This window comes from Calypte anna, chromosome 3, assembly GCF_003957555.1.
Source record: "Calypte anna isolate BGI_N300 chromosome 3, bCalAnn1_v1.p, whole genome shotgun sequence".
In the NCBI taxonomy this organism is placed as follows: Eukaryota; Metazoa; Chordata; class Aves; order Apodiformes; family Trochilidae; genus Calypte; species Calypte anna.
Window position 1 is genome coordinate 14019791 of NC_044246.1, and position 21094 is coordinate 14040884.

Sequence of the window (21094 nt, forward strand, 5' to 3'; positions counted from 1 at the left end):
GACCAGATAGATTTTCATATTTTTGAAAGTGGTGCAGGAGATGCAGCACCCCTGGATACAGTGACTGCTGAAGAGGCTGTGGTTCCAGCTGGAGGTGCAGAAGTTGAGGTACATAGATACCAACCTGGTGTGGGGATGGTATAGAACTAGCCTGATGCCACATGGTGTGTGGCTGTTTTAGAGCAACTCTGCCCAGCCTGAGCAAGCCTTTCAGCTGACCTTGAAGGTAGTTGTGGGCATCGAAAAGCTGGGGAGGGCTGTGCAGATAGTTCAGTGCTCCCTGTTTGAAGATGAGCTGCTACTACCTCCAGAGCTGCTTGATGAGCCATGGGACTTGGTCCTCAGCAGCCTCTGCCACTCTGCCTTCTGGAAATCCTGGCTGCAGCCACCACCCACAGTCCCCACAAAGGATGGATGGATTGACACCCCTGCTCTGCTTTAGGAGCTGGCTGGTGACCATGCAGTTTAGGGATGTGGTGGGTTTTTCCCATTGCCCACCTTCCACCATCACTTGGCCAAGTTGTAACTGCTGTCTTGTAAACAATACCTTTTGGTTCTCCAAATGGTAGGAAATTTGATGCAGGATCATTAAAGCCTTCCCCTCATCCCCCTGTTTGGAGTGTGGGCGCTTATTTCTCTACTGTAGGGTTAGGTCTATCACCCTGACAGCAGGGAGACACTTTTCCCATGGGACATGGGAGGGGAGGGCAGAGCTGAGATGTTGAGCCATCAGACCTTCGCTGCTCACTAACCACACAGTGTAGAGAGCCCAACAGCAGAGATGGACCAACTTCCAACAGCTCCAAGGGCCACCACTCTGCAGCAGCAGCCCTTGGCCCTCCAGAGGAATAATGATGCGGGGCTCAAAGTCCCTGTCAGTAAACGTATGATGACCTTGGAGGTCAGCACACAGACTCCTGCCTCTTAAGTAGCTGGGCAAAAATTTACAAGGAGTCAGCATTTTTTAAACTAAAATGTCAGGCCAAAAGGGGGTTAAATTTGTAAGGCTGCTGCTGGCAAGCTCGGGCTCTACTTTTGAAGCATGCTGCAGGAACAGCTCAACCCAACATTCCTCTCCTCCTCACACCTACTCTCCAATACTGAAAGAAGACATCATCTCCTGTAGCTGCTATAAATACCATAACACAAAAGCACCCTGGGAAAGTGCTTTCCCAGTAAGACAGAGCACCCCTTCCCCTCTCTGCACTGGGTACTGCCGTTGCCCTGTACATCATCAGGCACTAATGCTGCTTTCAGCTGACAGCCATGAACCATCCCCTAGGACTCCACACACCCTCTCCAGCACTCTACCACTCTCATCACAAGGTCCCAGAAGTGCTGGATGTTCCTGCTCTCCCCTTTGCTCAGGTTCTTTGAAGAGATGCTATGAACACCAGCAGTACCTCTGCATTCAGAAATGGAAAGAAATCTGAGAAAGCACCGAGCTGCTCTGGTGCAACATCCAGGAACACAAGCAGGACTTGTGGTGAGCAGCAACAGGCCCCACTGGCAGGGTGATGAAAGAAAGGGGCCTGTCCTCACCTCTGATGGCTGACTCTTGGCAGCAGGACCCCTAAGGACTCCTCATTCCTTCTGCCTGCAAGTCCTCATATTTATCAGGCACTTAGCCAAGCACAAAACCAGCTTCCTGGCACTCTGCAAAGATGAGAAGCCTGAGGGACCACATTTGAGATACTGTGCTGGCCATGCATTGAGATAGCCAAGAAAAAAACCCTGTCCTCTAGTGATGCCAGTAAGCCCCCCAGTCTTTTTCCCTCAGGTGAGATGTTCACTGAAGAGAGAAGAGAGAGAAGGCTCCACTCACAGCAGCTATTCACCATCTTCCCCTCACACAGACAGCTAAGAAAAGTGGAGCAAGTCTCTCATTAGGAGACTTGGACACTCCTCACTAATCTTTATCCATATGACAGCCATTTCCTGCTTTCCATCACAGCATCACTGTGCTTCCACCCCTCCTACCCATCTCCCCCAGGACATGCAGCTGCTTCCTCCACAGTGCCAGCAACCCTACCTGCTGGTGAAGTTCATCCTCATCAGGCTGCTGTTGCTGCTTATAGGGCGAAACCCAAGATCTTGCTTTATTTAGGTCAATACAGTATCTAAAATAAAGGGAGCTCTGGTTGAGAGCTACAGAGATTACTCTAACACTGAAGTATGGCATATCTTTATGAGTTGGGTTTGCTATGTCTGCTTGCTCTTGTGAAAAGCAGCAAGTTTAGGAGGAAGACCTGCTGACCTCGATGCCAAGTGTCCTGCTGCAGTGAGTTCCACACTGCAACCCAGTAACAGCCTCCCTTCACACAGCTCACCAGATCCAGTGTAGTTTTTAGGTAGATGCTGGTAAGTAAGAAGCCAGGAGGTAGTATGAGAAGGAAGGGGTTACAAAGGAGTGGCAAAAGGAAACAAAGAAAAGAACATTCATTCAAAGCAAAGAGGTTGACACCAGGATGATTTTGTTCCCTCAGTACTTCAATACTGAGTATTGGCTTTAGCACTGCTCGTTGCATAGTCTAACAAGCACAAGCTAAAAACACTGAGTCTGCTTCCATTTCTAAATTACAGTAGCATTTTTAACCCAAAAAGTGTCCTGAGTTCTGCAGTAGGGTGAGACTGCTTACAAGAGCAGGTGCTGCCTTGTGGGGCTGGCAGGGACAGAACACAACCCTTTGCCAGAATAGAACATGAAATAAACATAATCAAAATATGCAGCTAACAAGAAATACCAGAGGATCAAACACTCTCTACCATTTAATGGCTGTAAGACAACACTATGCCATCTCACCATGCTCCCATGGAGCCTCGCAGTGCTGGTCTTGTAGCAGGAATTGCACTGTTCCAGAAGAACCAGGATTTGCTGCTTTCTGAGGTCCAATCCCCGTATGTCCATGCTGAGAACGGGCAGCGTCCTTCTGTCAGTGGGATCAGGAGCAGGGCCTCTGCTGATCCCTGATGGCCAGAAGCTGGATGCCCTGATGCAGTAGTCGCATCAAGGTCCAGTGCAGGAGCAGATGAACTTTTCAGATCAGCAGAGTATAATATGTGCTCTGCATCAAACATCCAGGTGGCCTGCAGCTAGGCTGCATGCAGCTGTCCTGCCACCATAGCATCACAGTTATTTCAGAGTTTACTCTGAGCAAACTCCAGTGCAGTCGTCAGGGCTCCCTGCATGCCTTCGGCCTTTCCACTGCCCTTAGCAACGATGGGAGAGCCTCCTGCCTTCCCTTCCATCTGTGTACAGACAGCCACAGCCCAGTCAGCCGCGGAGAACATGGGGAGGCAATTCTGAGGAAGAGACACAGAGCAGTGATTGGGACTGTGGAGCACTATGCAGTCTGGAGGAAGAACAGTAATAATGTTCTCACTCACCCTGGGCCCTCACTAACCTTGCCTAAGGCAAGGCAGGTATGACTGAGAGAATCACAAAAGTTGAGCTTATGTGTTAATGCTGTGTCACCCCCAACCCTGGGCAAACGCAGCCTAGAGGATCCAGCGATGACTGTGCCCAGCAAAGACTGAAAGAATACCTGTTCCTGGTATGGTCACATCAGGTCCTACCCCTGTGCTTATCCCACCAATCCTGGGCAGAATCCCAGGAAACATCTCAACAGAAACCTGCTGAGCAGGGGATCCAGCCCCTTTTTGCAAGCAGCTTCCCCATGTCTCTTTCAGGGTTCTTCTTACCTTGGACACCTGACAGGCACAGAGCACCTCACCAGAAACCTGAGGGCTGAGCAGCAGGACTGATGTGCCAGGAGACTTGTCACACAGGTGGTTTACTACCTTCATTAGGATCTATGAGAGGTGGGGAGAAGAGGGGTCAGGCTACAGCAAAGGAAATTGGCAGGCAGCAGCTCCCTCTTACTGTCTGCAGCACCTGAGGTACAGCTGGGCCAACAAGTAACATGGATTACTCACAGAGAGGGAGTCAGCTGGAACAGTATCAATGATGACAGGTTGGTTGCTGTGTTTTGTTAGCAGGCTTTGTGCCTTCTCTTCAGCCTGGAGGAGGAAACACACAGCACTTGAGGGGCTACAGGTGGCACAGGGTTGACTGGATGGGGATATATGTATGCAACATATGCACCTAGGGAAACAAAGTTCTGCTCTGTGGGAGAGAGGGGGATGTATGTCAGCAGAAGTGATTGGCAGACTGAAATTTCTACATGAAGACATGTATAATCCTTCAGCAAAAGCAAGCAGAGATGGGCCACTTTCAAAAATGGAATAGATAGTGATCTGTTCAGTCCCCAGGCTCTCTTCTGGACCTACACATGGCCAAATGCCTCAGGCAGGCTCCTGTGGCAAGATGTTCCTACTTTAAAAAAACAACAGTTCTTGCCAAGATCACTATGTCACAAATAAGGGCTTCTACTGTCATCATGTAAACTAGCAAGACACAACTGCAGAGGGAAGACAGAGCAATATCCATAGGGCAGGGAGAAAGGCTGTGTCCTGCCACTATTTAATTGCATGACCTTGTAAAGCCTGTTTTCAGGGCTACCTCATCCTCTACATAGATAAATAAAGTGATGCCTTATCCACCTGCTGGTGTTTGCCAAAAATGCCAATATGGGAGTCTCTATCCACACAGGGATTCTGCAGGTGCCAAAGGTCTGCTCAGTCATTCACTGCCTTTTAAATGATGGCCCTAGTTAATGGCAGTGAAATCAACCCAGCACAGGGCTGACATTGCATTATGTGCAATTGCACCTGCTTTCTTCTGCCTCTAATGGGACCCTAGTGAAGTGAGACAGAGACACCACTGGTGCATACCACACAGTGCTATGAGCAGGCTGCAAGTGAGTCTGCTGCTGCCACAGTACCTGCTGCAATTCCAGCTTTCTGATGGCCGTGTTGGCTGTTCGCTGTAGTGCTTTGAGGATAGTCTGTAGTTCTTTTCTTTGCCACTGGGGTATTGCAGTGTTACACACCATCTGCAAGGCAAGTTGCTGTGTAAGGACACTAGGCTGTACCTAGAAATAAACTGCTTGTTCTCCAAGAGGTCTGGCTAGAGCCTGACCTCTTCCTAGACCCTTCTATACCCCATGTGATCAGGCCAGCCAGACACTGTGGTGTGTTGCTTTCTTGACATCTGGGTATCTCAAGCCTGTGGAAAAGCTGGAAACCCTTATTCACTGCTTTACCCTCCTCACCACTGTCTTCTCTCCCATTCCCTCTGGCAGCAGCTCATCTGCAACAGAGGCAACTAGATCCTGGCTGGAATATTTGTGACTGAAATGGCACCAGCAGGCAGCAACATGCCCTTGCTATTAACCATGTACATAAACCTGGTATGAAGAAGTAACGTGCCTCCAGTGTATAAAGCACATGCTGGGCTCTTTCTGTAGAGAAGTGTAATCCTTACTTTGGTCAACTGTCCCACTTCTTTGGAGAGGTTCTGCATCTCAGGAATAGAGGTGATCCTCTGCTTCATTCGTAGGGAGACGGAGTCCACTTCCACAGCCAAGCACTGTCCTACTTCCCGGGCCTAGAGAACAGGGAGAGAATGCTTCAAACAAAGGAACAGGAAAAGTGAATGGGGATGAAAAAAGTGTGAAAGCCACTGAAGTTCAGCACAGGATCCAGTGGGAAGACACAGACAGAGGCTTTAAGAAAAACTGTCCCCAAGAGACTTTGGAATAGAACATTCCCCTCTAAATTTGCAATGAACACTAGATGGTCACACCCATGGGACTAAGCTGTCATGCATTTATGTTTCCTCAGTATTTCATACCGAATTACCAGGATTTCACTAAGACAAACTAGGGACCCCAGTTGCTTTTTAGTGCTCTTTTTTTCATGAGCAAATGTAATCTTGAAAGTAATGACAGAAGAAATAGAAGAAACAGTAAAACTAAAGAAAAGTCATTAGCTGTTCAGGCACATTTGCTGAGGATGAATTCAGCTGGTCTTGGTATACTTCCTCTTGCCTTCCCCAATAACAAAGTACAGTTAATAAAAAGGCTAATACAAGCTTTCTACACCAGTGAAAATCCATACAGTTTGGAGATTTTCCCCTCTTCCTAATCTCTGTGGCCATGACAGCTCTGAAAGACTTTAGACCAAGGCAGAAGAGAGTATAAAAGAAAAGCTGTGGACAGTAAGGACTGCTCTGCCTAGCAAGGCACCTTCCTTATTTCAAGGCACTTCCTTGCCTGATTAACACATGCACACAGCTCCTCTCAGGGGGCTCTTCAGGTCAGCACTTCCAGCAAAGCATTCAGATGTGCCCTGCAGCTTTTCATTCCTCTGCACCAAGAAAAGCCTTGCTAGGGACGCAGATGCACAAGAGACAGTCAGCCAAAAAGCAACAGATTTGCAGGGGTGAACTTTGCCTTTAGTCTTCATAGTCCCACTGACAGTAAGTCATTCTTGCTCTGACTGCAGCCTTAAAGGAAGCAGGCAAGGTTGCAGACCCCTGACACTCCCAGATATTCAGAGGGCAGAGAGATCTCCACACAATAGTAGGCTGCTTACTTTTTATATGGACCCATCCAGGGCAGCAGCACAGTTTAGCAGGAAAAAGACTGAAAAAATGAAGCAAAAGGGCTGCAAGAATGAGGCCAGAGTCCTGTAACCATCAAATGCAAATCCAGCTGTGATAGGAAGGAGGTGAAACCAAAGCACAAAGGATCATACCTTTCAATATCTACCTGGGGACTGAAATTCACTTCCTGAGACTTTTTGCAAAGTTCTTATTTTGAAAAGGGGGCTTGAGGGAAGGAATGAAGGTCAAGGAGACTGGAGATTAGGACTGGGGGAGTGCATGTGAGCAGTAAGGTACAGCAGCAGAGGTGGGACTGTGGGTGGAGGTGGAAGCCAAATCAGGCACAGCAGGGAGACACCAGACAAGGTAGAGGGAAGGTAGTTGCCTAAGCAGGAACCTGCAAAGCTGGATCCTTCTCACACTGCCTTGACACAACAGAAACTTCAGTTTATCTGTTCTTACCTGCCTGGCTTGTCCCCCTGTCACTGCAATGACACGGCTAATCCCTTTAACAAGCTGACGCTCACTGATGATGGTCAGATCTTCCACAGTTCCTGTTTGTAGCAGGTGCCTGCAAAGTAGCAGAGAACAGGAAAGAAAAGAAGCTCCTCTCTGGGAACAGAAAACAGGAAGCCTTCTTTCCTTTTAGACAAGTCTCCAGTCCAGCAGCCCCTTCCCAGTCCCAGTAGCTTCAATCCCTTCCCATCCCTAAAATCCTGATGGCACCCTGTCAGACAAAAGACAGCAGAGTTGAGGCTGCTCCAAAAGAACCTCTATGCTACCTGCCCAGCAGGTAGCTGTCAAATGGCATGCAACAGATAAGTTCTCCTTTCCTTTCCCTTTCCTTTCTCCTTTTCCCTTTCCTTTGTCCTTTCCCCCTTTCCTGTTTCCTTTTCCTTTCCCTTCCACCTTTTCCCTTTCCTTTTCTCTTTTCCCTTTTCTGTTTACTTTTCCTTTTCCTTTAGCAGTGGGATGAATTGGGATTTTTCTCTTCTACTCAACTGTTACTAAACCTGTAGAAAGTAATTTTTTCTCTCGAAGTCCCCCACTATCTTCTCAGGCCAGCTCACAGACTGCCCAGTCACAGGGTAGTTGTGCAGGCCCTGACAACCTCCCCTTTCCTCCCTGTGTATTCAACACTGGGTATGAAAAAAACTACTGTCTTGGCTTCTGTTAACACACGCAATCATTTCACACAGCTTCACAAGAACTGATCATCTCCACTCCCATGCAATTTCTTGTCCCATTGCTCCCACAAAAATGAGCTCATTACTAGAAACTTGCTCATTTTCAGCTGTATCTGCTCAGAGGCCAATTTGTTCCTGGGTTTCTTTGTGGCAGTATTGTACTAAGATTGATTAACTCTTCTCAGACTCTTATTACTTCTAAAAGCAGAAGAGGGTAAAGATAATTAATTTAAATAATCAGAGATGTCTCAGGATCTCACAGCCACCTCAGAGTCCCCTGCTGGGTCCCCAGCTCTCCTGCAAACCCAAAGCCAAAGCTGTAACTCTGGTGTGACAGGCCACACAACCCTTTCTCACGTTCCACTTTCTCACGTTCCCTTGCGCTTCCAGGTTGGTTTCAGACTACGAAGCAAGGCAAAAATGCCCAGCATGTCACTAAAGTTTTCCAAGCCTGGGACTTCCAAAGCTTCATGACCAGCCCATCCCGTCCTTTCAAGATCTTTCCGATGAGTAAATTAAGTTGCACAAGGACAGGGAGTGGAGCTTGCAAGAATGTCTCCACCTCAGCCACCAGTGTCCACAGAAACGCCTTCTGACTCCAAGTAAAAGTCACTTACGTCCCACAGCAGAGCTCCACAGAGGTCTGCAATGCAGCCTCAGAGTCACGGGTCAGCACACTCTCCACAGGGACCCCCAGGGACACTATCCTCACTGGATCTGGATACTCCTGACAGAGGAGACAGCGATTCAGCAGCTAACAATATGGTCCTCCAGGGCACTTACAAATGTAACTACATGAATTCAGGTGTCTGCCCCATTTCTTCCCTATTTTAGAGTAGTCCCAGAGTCAGGGGTAGCACTGGTTCTCCCCCACTATCAGAGAAAGAAAAAATCATGTGACACTATAAGATTTTGGTTCAAAGAAATGAGCAGAAAGCCTGCACATCACCAGTCTCCATGTTTTTACAACACAGTACTCCTGAGATCTCAGCTCTGTCCTGTTTGCTTTCCCAAGTTTTGGGAGTCAGTTCCCTTGCAGAAGCCTGTTGTGTAAGCATCTCTTGTGATCCAGATGATTCCTGCTCAACGAGAATGCCCATGAAGATGTGCACTGCCATCCTGTCATACCTCATCCACTGCACGGAGTCCCTGAACTCTTCTGGCCAGCTTGAGGGGGACCTCAGCCATATGCACAGCCACATTTCGCTTGATCACATCCTGGACCACTTGCTCCACTTGCTGCAGTTGCTCCACAGTCACAGGACCCTGTGGAAGTAAACCAGCCACCTTCAGGAGAAGTCTCCTGAAACGTACAAAACAAAGGGAGAATTGGGGCAGGGCCCCCAGGTCACTCAGCTGGGACAACCACTCTTGCCCTGCATCTCATCTTCCCTACTTGTAAAAGGGAACTGTGAATATCACGACACTTCCACTTCCTCCTCCCATGAGGGATCACAAAGCATCCAGCAAACGCTTCAAGAGACATGCTGAAATGAGTGACAGGTTACCAGAGCTCAGCCTGACCTAACAGCTTACAGCTCCCAAGCCCTCTCACCTGGATGACCAGACACCAGGTACATGCTACAGTCAAGCTGGTTAATCTCTCAAAAGACCCATTTACACTACTCAGGTCAGTCCCATAACTACTGACCTTGCTAAGTCCTTTCCCTTATGACACCCATTCATCCCCTCAGAGGAGATGAGATCCCCTCCCATCTCTGAAGGAGTGATTATGATGAAAAGAAGAAAATCGCTGGAGAGAAGGCCAGTACTGAGACATTGGGACTGCTGAGAATAAGAAAACTGAAGTCCAGAGTCACCTTGGTATCGAAGTCGAAGCGCAGCTGCTCTGCTGTCACGTGGGATCCTCGTTGCTCTGTGTGGTCACCCAGGACTTGGCGGAGTGCAAAGTTCAGCATGTGGGTAGCAGTGTGGTTTGTCATGCAGGCCAGTCGCTGGGCCTGAAAGCAGAGACAAGTTGGCAGGGAGTTCTGGTTCTCCACACAGTTCAGCAGAGCAGGGGATGGCATGCAAAGATAAGGGGTGGGTGTGAAGGGATGTGAGAAGATAGGGGGAAAACAATGGGTAATACAGCTGTGAGGTCAATTTATGTCACAGGACAGATCTAACTTCTTTTCCCATGGGACCACCTCTGTAAAACAGCAAAAGGTAAAGTGGGTACTTTTGGACAGACCAATGGCTCATACAGTATTAGTCACTTGTGAGGTCTCCTACCCACTGCACATAGCAATGAAAACCAGTTTCAGGAATACCAGGGACAAGGCTCAGCTGTGCCCAGGTTACTCAGGACATCACAAGACTCTCAGAACAAGGCTGGGAAAAAGTTAAGAGCACTAAGTTATCACCTCGTCCACACAGAGCTGCACTTGGTCCCCAGCGCGCAGGGTTTCTACAGCAATGACCTCATGGATCACGTAACCACCCGAGAGATGAACTGACTCTACAGGGAAGAGAACATCCTGAGCAAAGAGACAGAAAGATGAGTTAGAACACAGGGAACACAATCTAAATACCTGTGCAAGGCGCACACCTGATCCAACAGCGAAACACAACCTACACTGATCCCTAAAAGATAGGGATGGGGTGGGAAAAGCTGAAGGAAGCTTACTGCCAATGAAGCCACAGTGCCTTAGACCTTCTCTGCATCCATTCACTGCACAACATGTTGAGGCTGCTGGCTTGCAATGACGGGGCAGTAACACCACCCATGCTGATGAATTTTCCGAACAAAGATGTTTGTCCATGAGAAAAGGGACAGAATTTGCCAAGGTACCTATCTCAGGTATCCAAGGTGCCATTTCTGCCTCACTGGGTTGGCAACAGAAACTTGATCCTCACTTCATCTTGAGGAGAAGTGTTGAGCAAGGCACTATCACATTCTGCAAGGCTAAAAAGGCAGAATCAGTGCCCAGGGGTGATTCTCAAGAGCTGGAGCATAGGAAGGAGAAAAGGCTCCAACTCCTGTAAGTTCCCAAGAGAGGGTCAAAGCTCTTCCTCTGTCAAGGCTGAACGAATATCCTGCAGAAGTAGAGGTCCTCCCTGATGCTTTTGGGAAGGAAAAGAATTTTTGCACTGGGTCTTAGGCTGCTTGCAGTCATCCATGACTGGCCAGAGACAAATTACTCAGCTCACAGACTGTGATTATTGATTGCTTTCCCTCTGCATTGCAGCCCCGGCTGGCAAGAGTGCAGCACAATGAAGGGAGGCCCAAGAAGACTCTACAGCCTTCCCCAGCAAGAATAATGGTAAAGGGCTGAGATACAACCAGAGCAGCAAGTACACCTCTGAAATTACTGCTGCTTCTCTCTCACCCCACCAACCCCGATGCAAAGCCAAGGGAACTGACAAGAGTCAGCAGCTGACAAATTAACACAGTAAAACAGCCCACCACTTGAGAATTCTGCCTGGCCTCTGTACCCATGGCAGCCTTGGGTTCAGGCAGCAAAGGGTCTTACCTGCTGTCCTAAACGTATCATGTAGCCTTGGTCAGAGTCTTGCCCACCTTGCTCTGCATAGAAGTTAGTCCTGTCCAAGATGACACCACAGCGTTGCCCTGCCCCAACCTCCTTCTGGAGAGACTGATCTCTGTACAGCATCAGGACAGTGGCCTGGCACGGGCTGAACTCTGTCAGAGGAAGAGGATGGAAGCAATTAGTGTGTACAATCTTGTCACACTGCAACAGGAAAGAAGAGGTCACTTCCCTATGCCAATCCTGCCAATACCCAACCTATACAGAAAGCTGTCACTTTCCTTTGCCTTGGTAGGAGAGGAACAGCTGTTAGCAGAAAGGACAAAAGATCTGTTATTTGGATCTAAGTCACACCTCACTTACCTACTGAGAGACCTGTTGAGTAGCAGATAAGCAAGCAGGGATGGCCCATCTGTCTCGAGCCTGATAGAACAAGATGTGCCACAGACACACATTTTGCTACACTGCAAGCTTTGCAAACCTGCCTACATTCTATGAAGAGCTGACAGACTTGGTAGACAAAGGATGACAGGGATGCCACCTTCCTTGATACAGCAAGCTCTCCTGTAAGCTCCCTGAAGCCAAATTTGGGAGATATGGACAGGACAGGTAGACAGTGACGAGGGTGTGTAACTTGCTGGGCAGTTGGACCCACAGAAATTGATCAATAGTTCAATGCTCACCTGATATTCATTTACTAGTAAAGCTACTTGGTGGCCAACAGCACTTAGAGCTACTTAGGGCCAATATAATTTAACATCTTCATTAACGACTATCCAAGACAAGCTGGGATGCCCCAAAGGCAACAAAGGATTGATAGAAACCTTGGGGTCCTCAAGGGCAAGCTGAACAAAAGCTAACATGCTGCCCTTGCAGCAAGGAATACTGACATTGAGTTGTATCAGCACAAACATAGCCAACAAGGCAAACAAAGAAGCTATTCACCCCTATTTAGCATTTGGGAGACAACAGGAAATTCTGGTTGTACATAAAGAAAAAAAATTTCACACTAAGAGCAACAAAGAGCAGGGAACACAGAGACTGCAGGATCTCTGCCGTTAAAGATACTGAAAACTTAAATGGATAAGGCTCTGAGAAACCTGATCTGACTGTGAAACAGCTGTTCCTTTGATAAAGAGACTGGACCATCCAGACATCCTCTCCAATCTGAATTATTTCATGATTCAAAAACTGACAAGGTGGGGCAGTGCTAGCTTGGAAATTTCAGCCAGTGACACCACAGCTGGGCTTTTTTCTTTCATTGTATTATTGCCATAGTATATATAGATTGAATTACCTCACTTTCTACTTGGTGTGGGTTGCAACCAGCAAACTAGGTAAGAGGGAGCTTGGCTGTACCCGGCTACCTCTAATTGTTTGAGACAGCTACATCACCTCTTACTCTCCGTGGCTTGGCTTTATGCTGTCCCTGGAGCATCGGCAACCCCAGTTACCCTACCTAATATAAAGCCTGCACTGGCACCTAGTGGTCTGCCAAAGAAAGCGCAAATGCACAGTTTCAGACGGCTACCTAAGCCCTTCGTATCACTTCCCCTGTCACCCACACACATCCAGAAGACTAATCTTGAGGACAAAGGCATCTCTAGCAGAAATCAACAGTCCCTGCTTTATCACTGCACACTAATATAAACCTAGAGCTCACAGACTTGTCATCAGCCCAGACAGAGCCTTCCTGGGGACATACCAACAGCAATAAGAAAGGCAGCTACTTTGGGATGAGGTACAGAGGAAAAGATACAGCAGCAAGATGGACAGGTTTGAACCACAACCTACACGTTCTGTATGCCTGAGGTTAGACAGCAAGAGCAGTTTTGTGAGGGTGTTTATGGACAGGACCTGGCCACTTACCATACTGCCCATGCTGCCCAAGTGTGTAGGCATACTTTGGGGAATCATCAGTAGTAGGCACGTAGCTGCTCTGCAGGTGAGCCAGGGAGTGCACATCAAGGCACATGTTTGTGTCCTCCAGCTGTCCTGCCTGTGGGCCACCAGCCTTTTGCTACAGGAGAGTAAAGGCACAGTCAGATGGGAGATACATGGGGACACTCAAACCAGTAACTGGAGCAGGAAGGCCAGGAACTTCATCCACTTTCCTGGAAAAGCCTTGTTTAGATCCAGGCTGATGAAGGCTACTGCTAAACCAATCCCATTCCTCCAAAGTCACAAGCTCTCAGCACCACCCTGTGCTAGCCTTGAGGCAGGCCATAACAGAATCACAGAATCACAGAATCCTAGGGGTTGGAAGGGACCTCGAAAGATCATCTAGTCCAACCCCCCCTGCCAGAGCAGGGCCACCTAGAGTACATCACATAGGAACGTGTCCAGACGGGTTTTGAATGTCTCCAGTGAAGGAGACTCCACAACCTCCCTGGGCAGCCTGTTCCAGGGCTCTGTCACCCTTACAGTAAAAAAATTTTTTTGAATATTCAACTTGAACCTCCTATGCTCCAATTTACACCCATTACCCCTTGTCCTATCACTGGTCACTACTGAGAAGAGCCTAACTCCATCTCCCTGACACTCACCCCTTACATATTTGAAAACATTGATGATAAGCAACAGGTAACACAGCCCTCCTGGAACAGCTTGCTATGTAATTCTGTAACCTTCACTTCAGCAACAAACAGTGTAAAACAGCGTAAAATACCCTCACAAAACAGCGTAAAACACTTCTACCGACCTGAAGAGAACCACCATGAAATACTTCTCAGCCCCAGACCTACAAGCAAAGTCATTATGACCCCAATACTGCTTCAGACTGCCTTCCTTTTCAGGGAAAAGGCACTATGGTGCATCTGAAGAGCCTCAACCTCAGTGAAAGGAATTCTGTTCTCCATGCTCATGGAAGAGAGGGAAAGCTCTGAATTATTCTGACAAGGTGAGCCTCTGTCTTACCTTTGCATCTCCCAGTGCAAGTTCAGTAAAAGCAGCTGAATCCAAGCTGATTCCCTTTTCTTCAAGCATTAAGTCAATCAGATCCAAAGGGAACCCCAGATTTGCATAGAGAGACCAGGCTACTTCAGCTGTATTAAAAAACAGAATGATATGAACACTGTGAACACAGAAAGCAAAGGCATCTCAAGATTTGCTCACATGGACAGCCTAGTGTGTGCCTAGGTAACTGGCTTCACCTGTGTTGTGTGCAGCAGGGAAGGAAAGACAAGCCATGCAGTTCCTCTCCTGCATGGGACTGAGTATTTATGATAACCCACAGCCCCATCCCTGAAAAAATTCAGTGTATCACATTTAGAAAGGCAGATGTGCTGGTTGTATCCTGAGTGCCTTCTTTCAGCTGTGTCTTGTAAGGACCTAGTTAATCAGTCAATAAAGCAGCAATGGAATGTTTCTAGATTTCCTGTGCCTAGTTTGTTGTGAAAACAGACTACTTAAAAACAATTGCAATCTAGAGAAAGGAGCAACATCTGCTCCTCTGCCCAGGGCTAGAAGGTCACTGAAAACACACAGGGGAGGCAGACATCCACCATTGTTGACTGCAAAGCTTCCTGCTGGTGAGGACCATCTTTAAGAGCAGCTTGTCAGAGGAGGGAGACTCACCAGGGAACTTTGTGGAAGGCTCCATCTGCTGCACTGTCCTCTCAATGATGTTCCTCCCACGCTCAAGGGAGGACAGAAAAGCAGCCTCATTCTCATTGATAACATCCATGATCTGCACAAAGATCAGAAGGTTAGCCATAACACCTCAGGGAGTTCCCCAGTTCAGCTCAGCACTGCTAGTCAGCTCAAAGCAAATCAAACATCTAACATGGGAATCGTGTCTATGTGAAAAAGACTTTTTGTTCCATAATTACCCATCACAACATGGCTCAGACTTGTTACTGAACAGGGCCAAAGTCACCGTGTGTCCTACCACCACTACTGTCAAGGCAATACTGACCAACCACCTGGGGAAGGCTGGAGGCTGACAAATGCTCCCTGTCAGACATTTGTGTCTGTGACCAAATTAAAAGTGCATGGTTGGAACAGCCAGAGAAATTGCTTGTCACAGTTTGCTGTCAGCAGAAGCAAGCCAGGACTAGCCTTAAACCACCAATCCACTTCGGACAAAGGGTACCCAGGCTAGGACAGGCTGTACTTGCACTTAACAAAAGAGGTACCATAGCTTTTTTAGAATAACAGCTGCCTTATACCAGGACAAGCAGTCCCTGGTACGGATTTAGTAGAACTCCCACAAGGAAATCTGCCACAAATACTTCTTGTGCCAGATACAAACTTGTTCCCAACCCATCTCAGCCCACTCATGAGAACGTGGTTACGGAGGAGGCCATGCAAACTCCTCCAACTAGAGTCCCAGGGAAAGGCTGACTTCTGCCCAAGAGCAGTGCCTCACAAAAATGAGACATGGGGTTTCTCTCCAGGGGATTCCACATTGCTCACCTGGTCTTTATTCTTCGTCAGCTCTGGATAGGCATCTCCCTGTGGAATAAGTCTCAGTTACTGACAACATATTCAGTGTCTTTCTTAAGGGATCTCCCAGCATGCTGTAAGAACTATAGAGGTTTCTCAGGCAGGTGAGTGTGAAGGGAGGCCCTGTGCTCAGGTCCAGGGACAGCAGCACAGGGAAAAGTCACACATGGCCTTACAGCTGCCATCTCCTTGCTATCTTCATGCGACCCACCTCCGCTCTCCCCTACACAACATCTCTTGGCAAACACATGAGTTCATAACAGGAAGAAAGGAAGAAAGCATTGTCTTTTAGTATGCTGTTACTACTCACAGGGACCAATTTAAGGTGGCTTCAACCAGATACAGCAGGTTGGAAGCCCTCAGCAAACAACAATGGATGTCCTCAGCAAACAACGATGAGCACTTACACTCTCTGCTGGTCACACTAGGCCCCCTCCCACCCAACAAAAACGATCAAGAGACAAGAAATTTTTACTGCTCTGATGCACAGCATCAGATACATCCTCCTGGAGCTCCTTCACATCCAAGACTGTCTCCAGACAGTGTACCAGAAAGGGACACAGGGCTGAATAGGACACGTGTGAAACATTTTCTCCCAAGGCAGCAGCTTTCAACTCACCAGTACTTCCACTACAGTGGGCACCAGGGAGGCCAGGAGCCCAGGTGGTGCATGAAGGACTTCAGAACAAAAGCGGACAGCCCTGCGCAGGATCCGACGCAGCACCAGTCTGAAAACAGAGCAGATTCCCCAGGCAGCCTTGTGAGCCTCCTTCACAGCTCTAGCATCCAGCACACCCCCCAGCACAGCTCCTCTGGCCTGATTTATCAACACAGGGCAACTGCTCCCTACACTCCACACCCATCCAAGGATGAGCCTGCATACCAGAACCTCTTTCAGGTTCCCATCTTTCTCCTTCCCAAAAGGTTATGTATTCCTTTTCTTGGGCCTACACCAGAATGTCCCCCCCAGCTGTCCATATTCTTTTCCAGACCTAACTCTGTCCACCCCATGCCATTTTCCTGATGTCCTTACTCTGCTCCAGAGAAGCCTGGGTAGATGCCATCAGTGATGCACACGCACAAGGTGCGCACATGATCTGCCACCACACGGTAAGCCATGTTCACACGCCCAACATCAGCATCCCCCACCAAACCTTGGTATTTGGGCACCCTGCAGCCCTGAAAGAGAAAGTGAGCAGATAGATGAGCAGAAGTTAATGGATTCAGTACAAGAGGTGGGCAGCTACACTGATAGCATGCTTCTCAACTACCTCCAAACCTTGTGCATCTAAGATGTATCTATTAAATCTTTCTAGACCATTACAGACCAAGACTTCTGTACTTAAGACAGGTCAGCCAACGCTCTGGCATTGAGGATTTTAAGAAACTGGAAAAAATGGATCAACAGTGCCCACAACCCAGCAGATAACCAACCTGGATTTCTCCCCAGTTTCCCTACAATGCTGCTCTGGACCTGGCTGGACATACCTCCTGTCTCAAAACACCACTAAGTAACACACGTAAAGAAGGCTGTACTTTGGTATCAGACAAGCAGTCTGTGCCTGTCTCAAAATACCACTAAGTAACACACATAAAGAAGGCTGTACTTTGGTACCAGGCAAGCAGTCTGTGCTCAAGGAGCTTTGGCTTAGCTGTGACTCTGAGCAGAGGCTCTGTCACCTTGTGAATGGCATCCAAGATGGGAGTGAAGAGATCTGTGTCGTAGTTGGAACGCTTGTTCTGCAGAACTGTCACCAGCCTTTCCAGGCCCATTCCTGTATCCACGTGGTGCTGTGGCAAGGGACGCAGATTCCCCTCCACCTCTCTGTCAGCCAGACAGGAAAAATAAAAGGCAAAAGAGAAACAAGAGTCAGCTCAGGGGGAAAGGAAGCAGGCGAGTGAAAGAGAATGAGACAGTGACAGGAGATGGAAACAGCAGGTGACCCAACAAAAGGAAGTTCAGGGACAAGAGTAACAGCACGCTGCCCCAGCACTGTCAGGCAGCCAAGATCTGACTATCAGATAGAGCAGCTTGTAACACAGGAAAAAAGGCCAGCCTAGAACAGGGACCTGAGGCCTACTCCTCTCTTCCTTCTGCAGGTTGCTCTGGGCTGCTACAGATCTCAAGAGATCTCTGGGATACAGCTGTGAGGGAGAAGAGGCAGCAAAGTTTGAAGAAGGACAGGACAAATACAACAAAAGGGACCAAGAGCTCCACGGCTTTCCTCTTGCTCCTGCACTGCCACCTCCTGGAAAGCAGTGAGATGTCTCAGAGTATACTCACACAGTTTTGGAGTCAGACAAGAGGGAAATGCTCATGATTTCAGACCAGATGCCCGGTACCTGCTGTACTGCATGAAGACCAGGTTCCAGATCTCCACGACATCGGGGCTGCCCTGGTTCACCAGTGCTGCAGCATTTCTGCCACCACCCACATGGTCATAGTGGATCTCTGTGCAGGGACCACAAGGACCAGTGTCCCCCATCTCCCAGAAGTTGTCCTTCAGTGGAAAAGGAAGCACATGACTGGCAGGCACTCTGGAAAGGAAAACAGAGGTGGCAGCGCTGGGGAAGCAGACAAAGCACAGAGTAGCCTAAAGAATAGGAAAAGTTGGAAGGGAAGAAACATTTCTGACCACTACAAACTCAGTAAGTGAACACATTAGCACTGCTTCTGGTCACACAGAATTGCTCTCCACAGCAGAAACAAACTGGGCCAAGCCAGACAGGATCCTACTCACTGCCCAGAATATCTGGCAGGCTCAGTCTGGGTCCTGCTGATGGATACAAGCTCTCCACTGGGTCTGTGAAGCCACCTTGCATCTTGGAGGGAATTCCAGCAGAACTAAGACCTGTTTACAATGGCCAAGGCTGAAGAGCAACAGTGTCACAGAATGGCTGCCTTGGCTACAAAGCCCTCACACAGCCTGAAACAAGCTCCTAAAGCACAGCAGTGCTCTCTGCGATGGCTTTATCCTCACACTGAAGCAATCATTGCTAGATTTTAGGAGAGAAACCTCGTGATGGAGAGGAAGCAAAGGATGAGAAATCCTTCACACAATTCACCCAGACCAGCCAGCCCTAGGTACACAGCCCCCTAGATAACATCTGAGAAACAGCTTAAAGTTAAGTGCCCCAAAGCTCTCAGGCCTGGCTGATCTTAATAGCCCAAACAAACCAGGGAAAAAAAAGTTAAAAACCCAGCTTTCAGCCCCTACAACAGATTCACATCAATTAAAAAGCAAATGGGGGACTATGAAGACTCATACACCAGCACCAGCAGAACCTCTTCTCTAACACACTTACCCCAGGCGCAGCCATATGTCCCTGCACTCCTCATCTGCGCTCAGCCCCAGCGAGGAATCTCCACCAAAATAGGTGACGTAGAGACGATCTCTGGGGATCTTGTAGACCTCTGTCAAGAGCTCCCAGGCCATGCTACAAGCCTCCTCCTGAGCAAGCAGGGAATATAAATGAAGCACAGTCATCCAGGATGCACAGTGATGCGGGAAGGCTGTGTAGAATGGGAGTCAAACACCAAAGTTCATTTCACATGCTCTCTCCCTTTCCAGTTTAAAGGTGTTTTGCAAAGAGTGGGAAGAGAACCAGGTGAGCAAGTCAGCTCACTGCTGCCTGTGGAAAACTGACATTCCTAAATTGCTGGGAGAGCTTCAGGGTCACAGCATGGTCTACACCCATGTGCTAACCGGCAGTTACATCGATTATTTTCTTTCCAACAAAAAAATCTGTAGTCACTAGCAATAAAACTAGCATCTTTTATCCTTCTTCCCTTATAAACTTTCTATTAACAAGCATGAACTGAACTAGGAACTTCTTTTCACTGTACTGAATAGTCAGCACTGGGATTCATGCTGACAACTTTGATTTGTAGGCATTGCTCACTGCTTGGAAACACTGAGTGCTTTGCCAGTCTGCAGGGCACACCTAGAGCTGCAGCACACCGGCTGACTACCACTGCTCCAGGTCACAGAGCTCCCAAGAATTAATTTGGAGCTTACCAAAATGCCTTCTGCAGGCAGTCCTATGACAGCTCTGAAATAAGGGTAGGCATTTCTCCCTGGAAAGGGTTTGTTCCTGTCACCTCACCTTAAAGTAATCCCCAAAGGACCAGTTCCCCAGCATCTCGAAGAAGGTGTGATGGTAAGTGTCCCGGCCCACGTCCTCCAGGTCGTTGTGCTTCCCCCCTGCCCGCACACACTTCTGGCTGTTCACCACCCGCCGGTGCTGCGCCAGCTCGCTCCGGGGGTGCACCGTGCCCAGGAAAATGGGCTTGAACTGGAAACCAAGGCAGAGAGACAACCGCTATGGGCTCCTGCAGCACAGCCCCGGCGCCAGGAGAGGCGAGCGGGAGAGCGGTGGTTCGGCGATCCCCCGGGAGCCTGTCCCGCCACCGGAGACCCCCGTGAAGGGGGTACCACGAGACGGGCCCGGGGAGCTGACCGAGGGGAGCTGCGGGGGCACCGCAGGCGGGGAGAGACGGAGCCCGGGGCCGACGAGGCGAGCACCTGGTTCATGCCGGCATTGACGAAGAGGAGGCGGGGGTCGCCGCGGGGCCGCACAGGGGCCGAGGGCAGGCGGCAGTGGCCGTGGCGCTCCTGGAAGAAGCGGAGGAAAGCGGCGCGGACCTGCCCGGCCGGCGGCCCGGAGGAACCCCCTCGGCGGGGGCTGCAGCCCCAGCGCATCGGCACCGCCAGCAGCAGCCGCCGCCGCAGCCGCCCGGCAGCAGCCGCCGCCATGGTGGGCAAAGGCGGAAGGCAGAGCGGCGGATCCGGACGGGGTGGAGAGGAGGGGCCGACGGGGGAGCGGAGAAGTGCGGGCGGCTGAGGACCGTGTTAGACAGTTAAATGAAATAAGGAAGACTTTATGGGAAGATCGTATTGGGGGTAGGGGAATCACATAAAAGAGTCACGCTGAATAAAAATAGGGCTCACGTAACAGTAAAAAACAGATTCCGGTTCGAGAGAAACACATCCCAAGTAGTCAGCAGCCCGTCCTTGAGACCGGCCTGCGGGACACCTGCAAGACATGAAGGGGATGGGAGAGCGCTCCCCGCAGCTTATCTGGGTTACAGCCTTCATTCAGCTCTGGGACTCAGTGCACTAATATGCCACTAATACAGTGATGAGCTATTAGTACACTAAAGCACTTGTAGGCTGGAGTGACCCTCACTAACAAAAGAGCCCCCTGCACTCAGGGCATGCTTAGGGGAATGTCCGAGCATCGCCACTTTCCCTGGAAGCGAGGAGCCCGTTAACCTCTCACGGCTGGGAATGATACAGGGCGGTGACTTGATGAGATGCAACTTCTTTCATTGGTACAAAACTTCTTTCATTGAGGGTACAAAAGCACCACTGGCGTTTCGGGAAACTGAGCTTGCTTTGTGCAACAGCACCCTGCTCTCCTTTCTGCGCAGAACCGGACATTAAAGCGAACACCTCCTC

General features: G+C 49.1%; 1 protein-coding gene across 1 annotated transcript; it reads right to left on the reverse strand.

Annotated features, from left to right (window-relative positions):
- Positions 1–2751: 2751 nt before the first annotated feature.
- On the reverse strand, positions 2752–20396 carry AARS2 (alanyl-tRNA synthetase 2, mitochondrial). The gene is made up of 22 exons (XM_008495611.2): positions 20159–20396; positions 19740–19928; positions 18939–19084; positions 17976–18170; positions 17313–17457; positions 16666–16811; positions 16252–16360; positions 15603–15641; positions 14763–14874; positions 14103–14230; positions 13056–13206; positions 11172–11341; positions 10062–10175; positions 9516–9656; positions 8824–8961; positions 8313–8422; positions 6971–7079; positions 5387–5509; positions 4845–4955; positions 3937–4020; positions 3703–3813; positions 2752–3303 (listed from the first exon to the last, which is right to left on the reverse strand). Exons 1-22 carry the CDS (start codon positions 20387–20389, stop codon positions 3139–3141), a joined length of 2967 nt encoding a protein of 988 aa, XP_008493833.1. The 5' UTR covers positions 20390–20396; the 3' UTR covers positions 2752–3138.
- Between the last annotated feature and the right edge of the window lie 698 nt (positions 20397–21094).

Bases quoted from the DNA above. Each gene is read 5' to 3' on its own strand.
- AARS2 (XM_008495611.2), bottom strand. From the start codon at position 20,389: ATGGCGGCGGCTGCTGCCGGGCGGCTGCGGCGGCGGCTGCTGCTGGCG. The intron at 19,929-20,158 runs GTGCTCGCCTCG...CTTGGTTTCCAG, and splicing joins TCAATGCCGGCATGAACCAG to TTCAAGCCCATTTTCCTGGG. The intron at 8,423-8,823 runs GTATGACAGGAT...CTCCTCTGTCAG, and splicing joins GACTCCGTGCAGTGGATGAG to GAGTATCCAGATCCAGTGAG.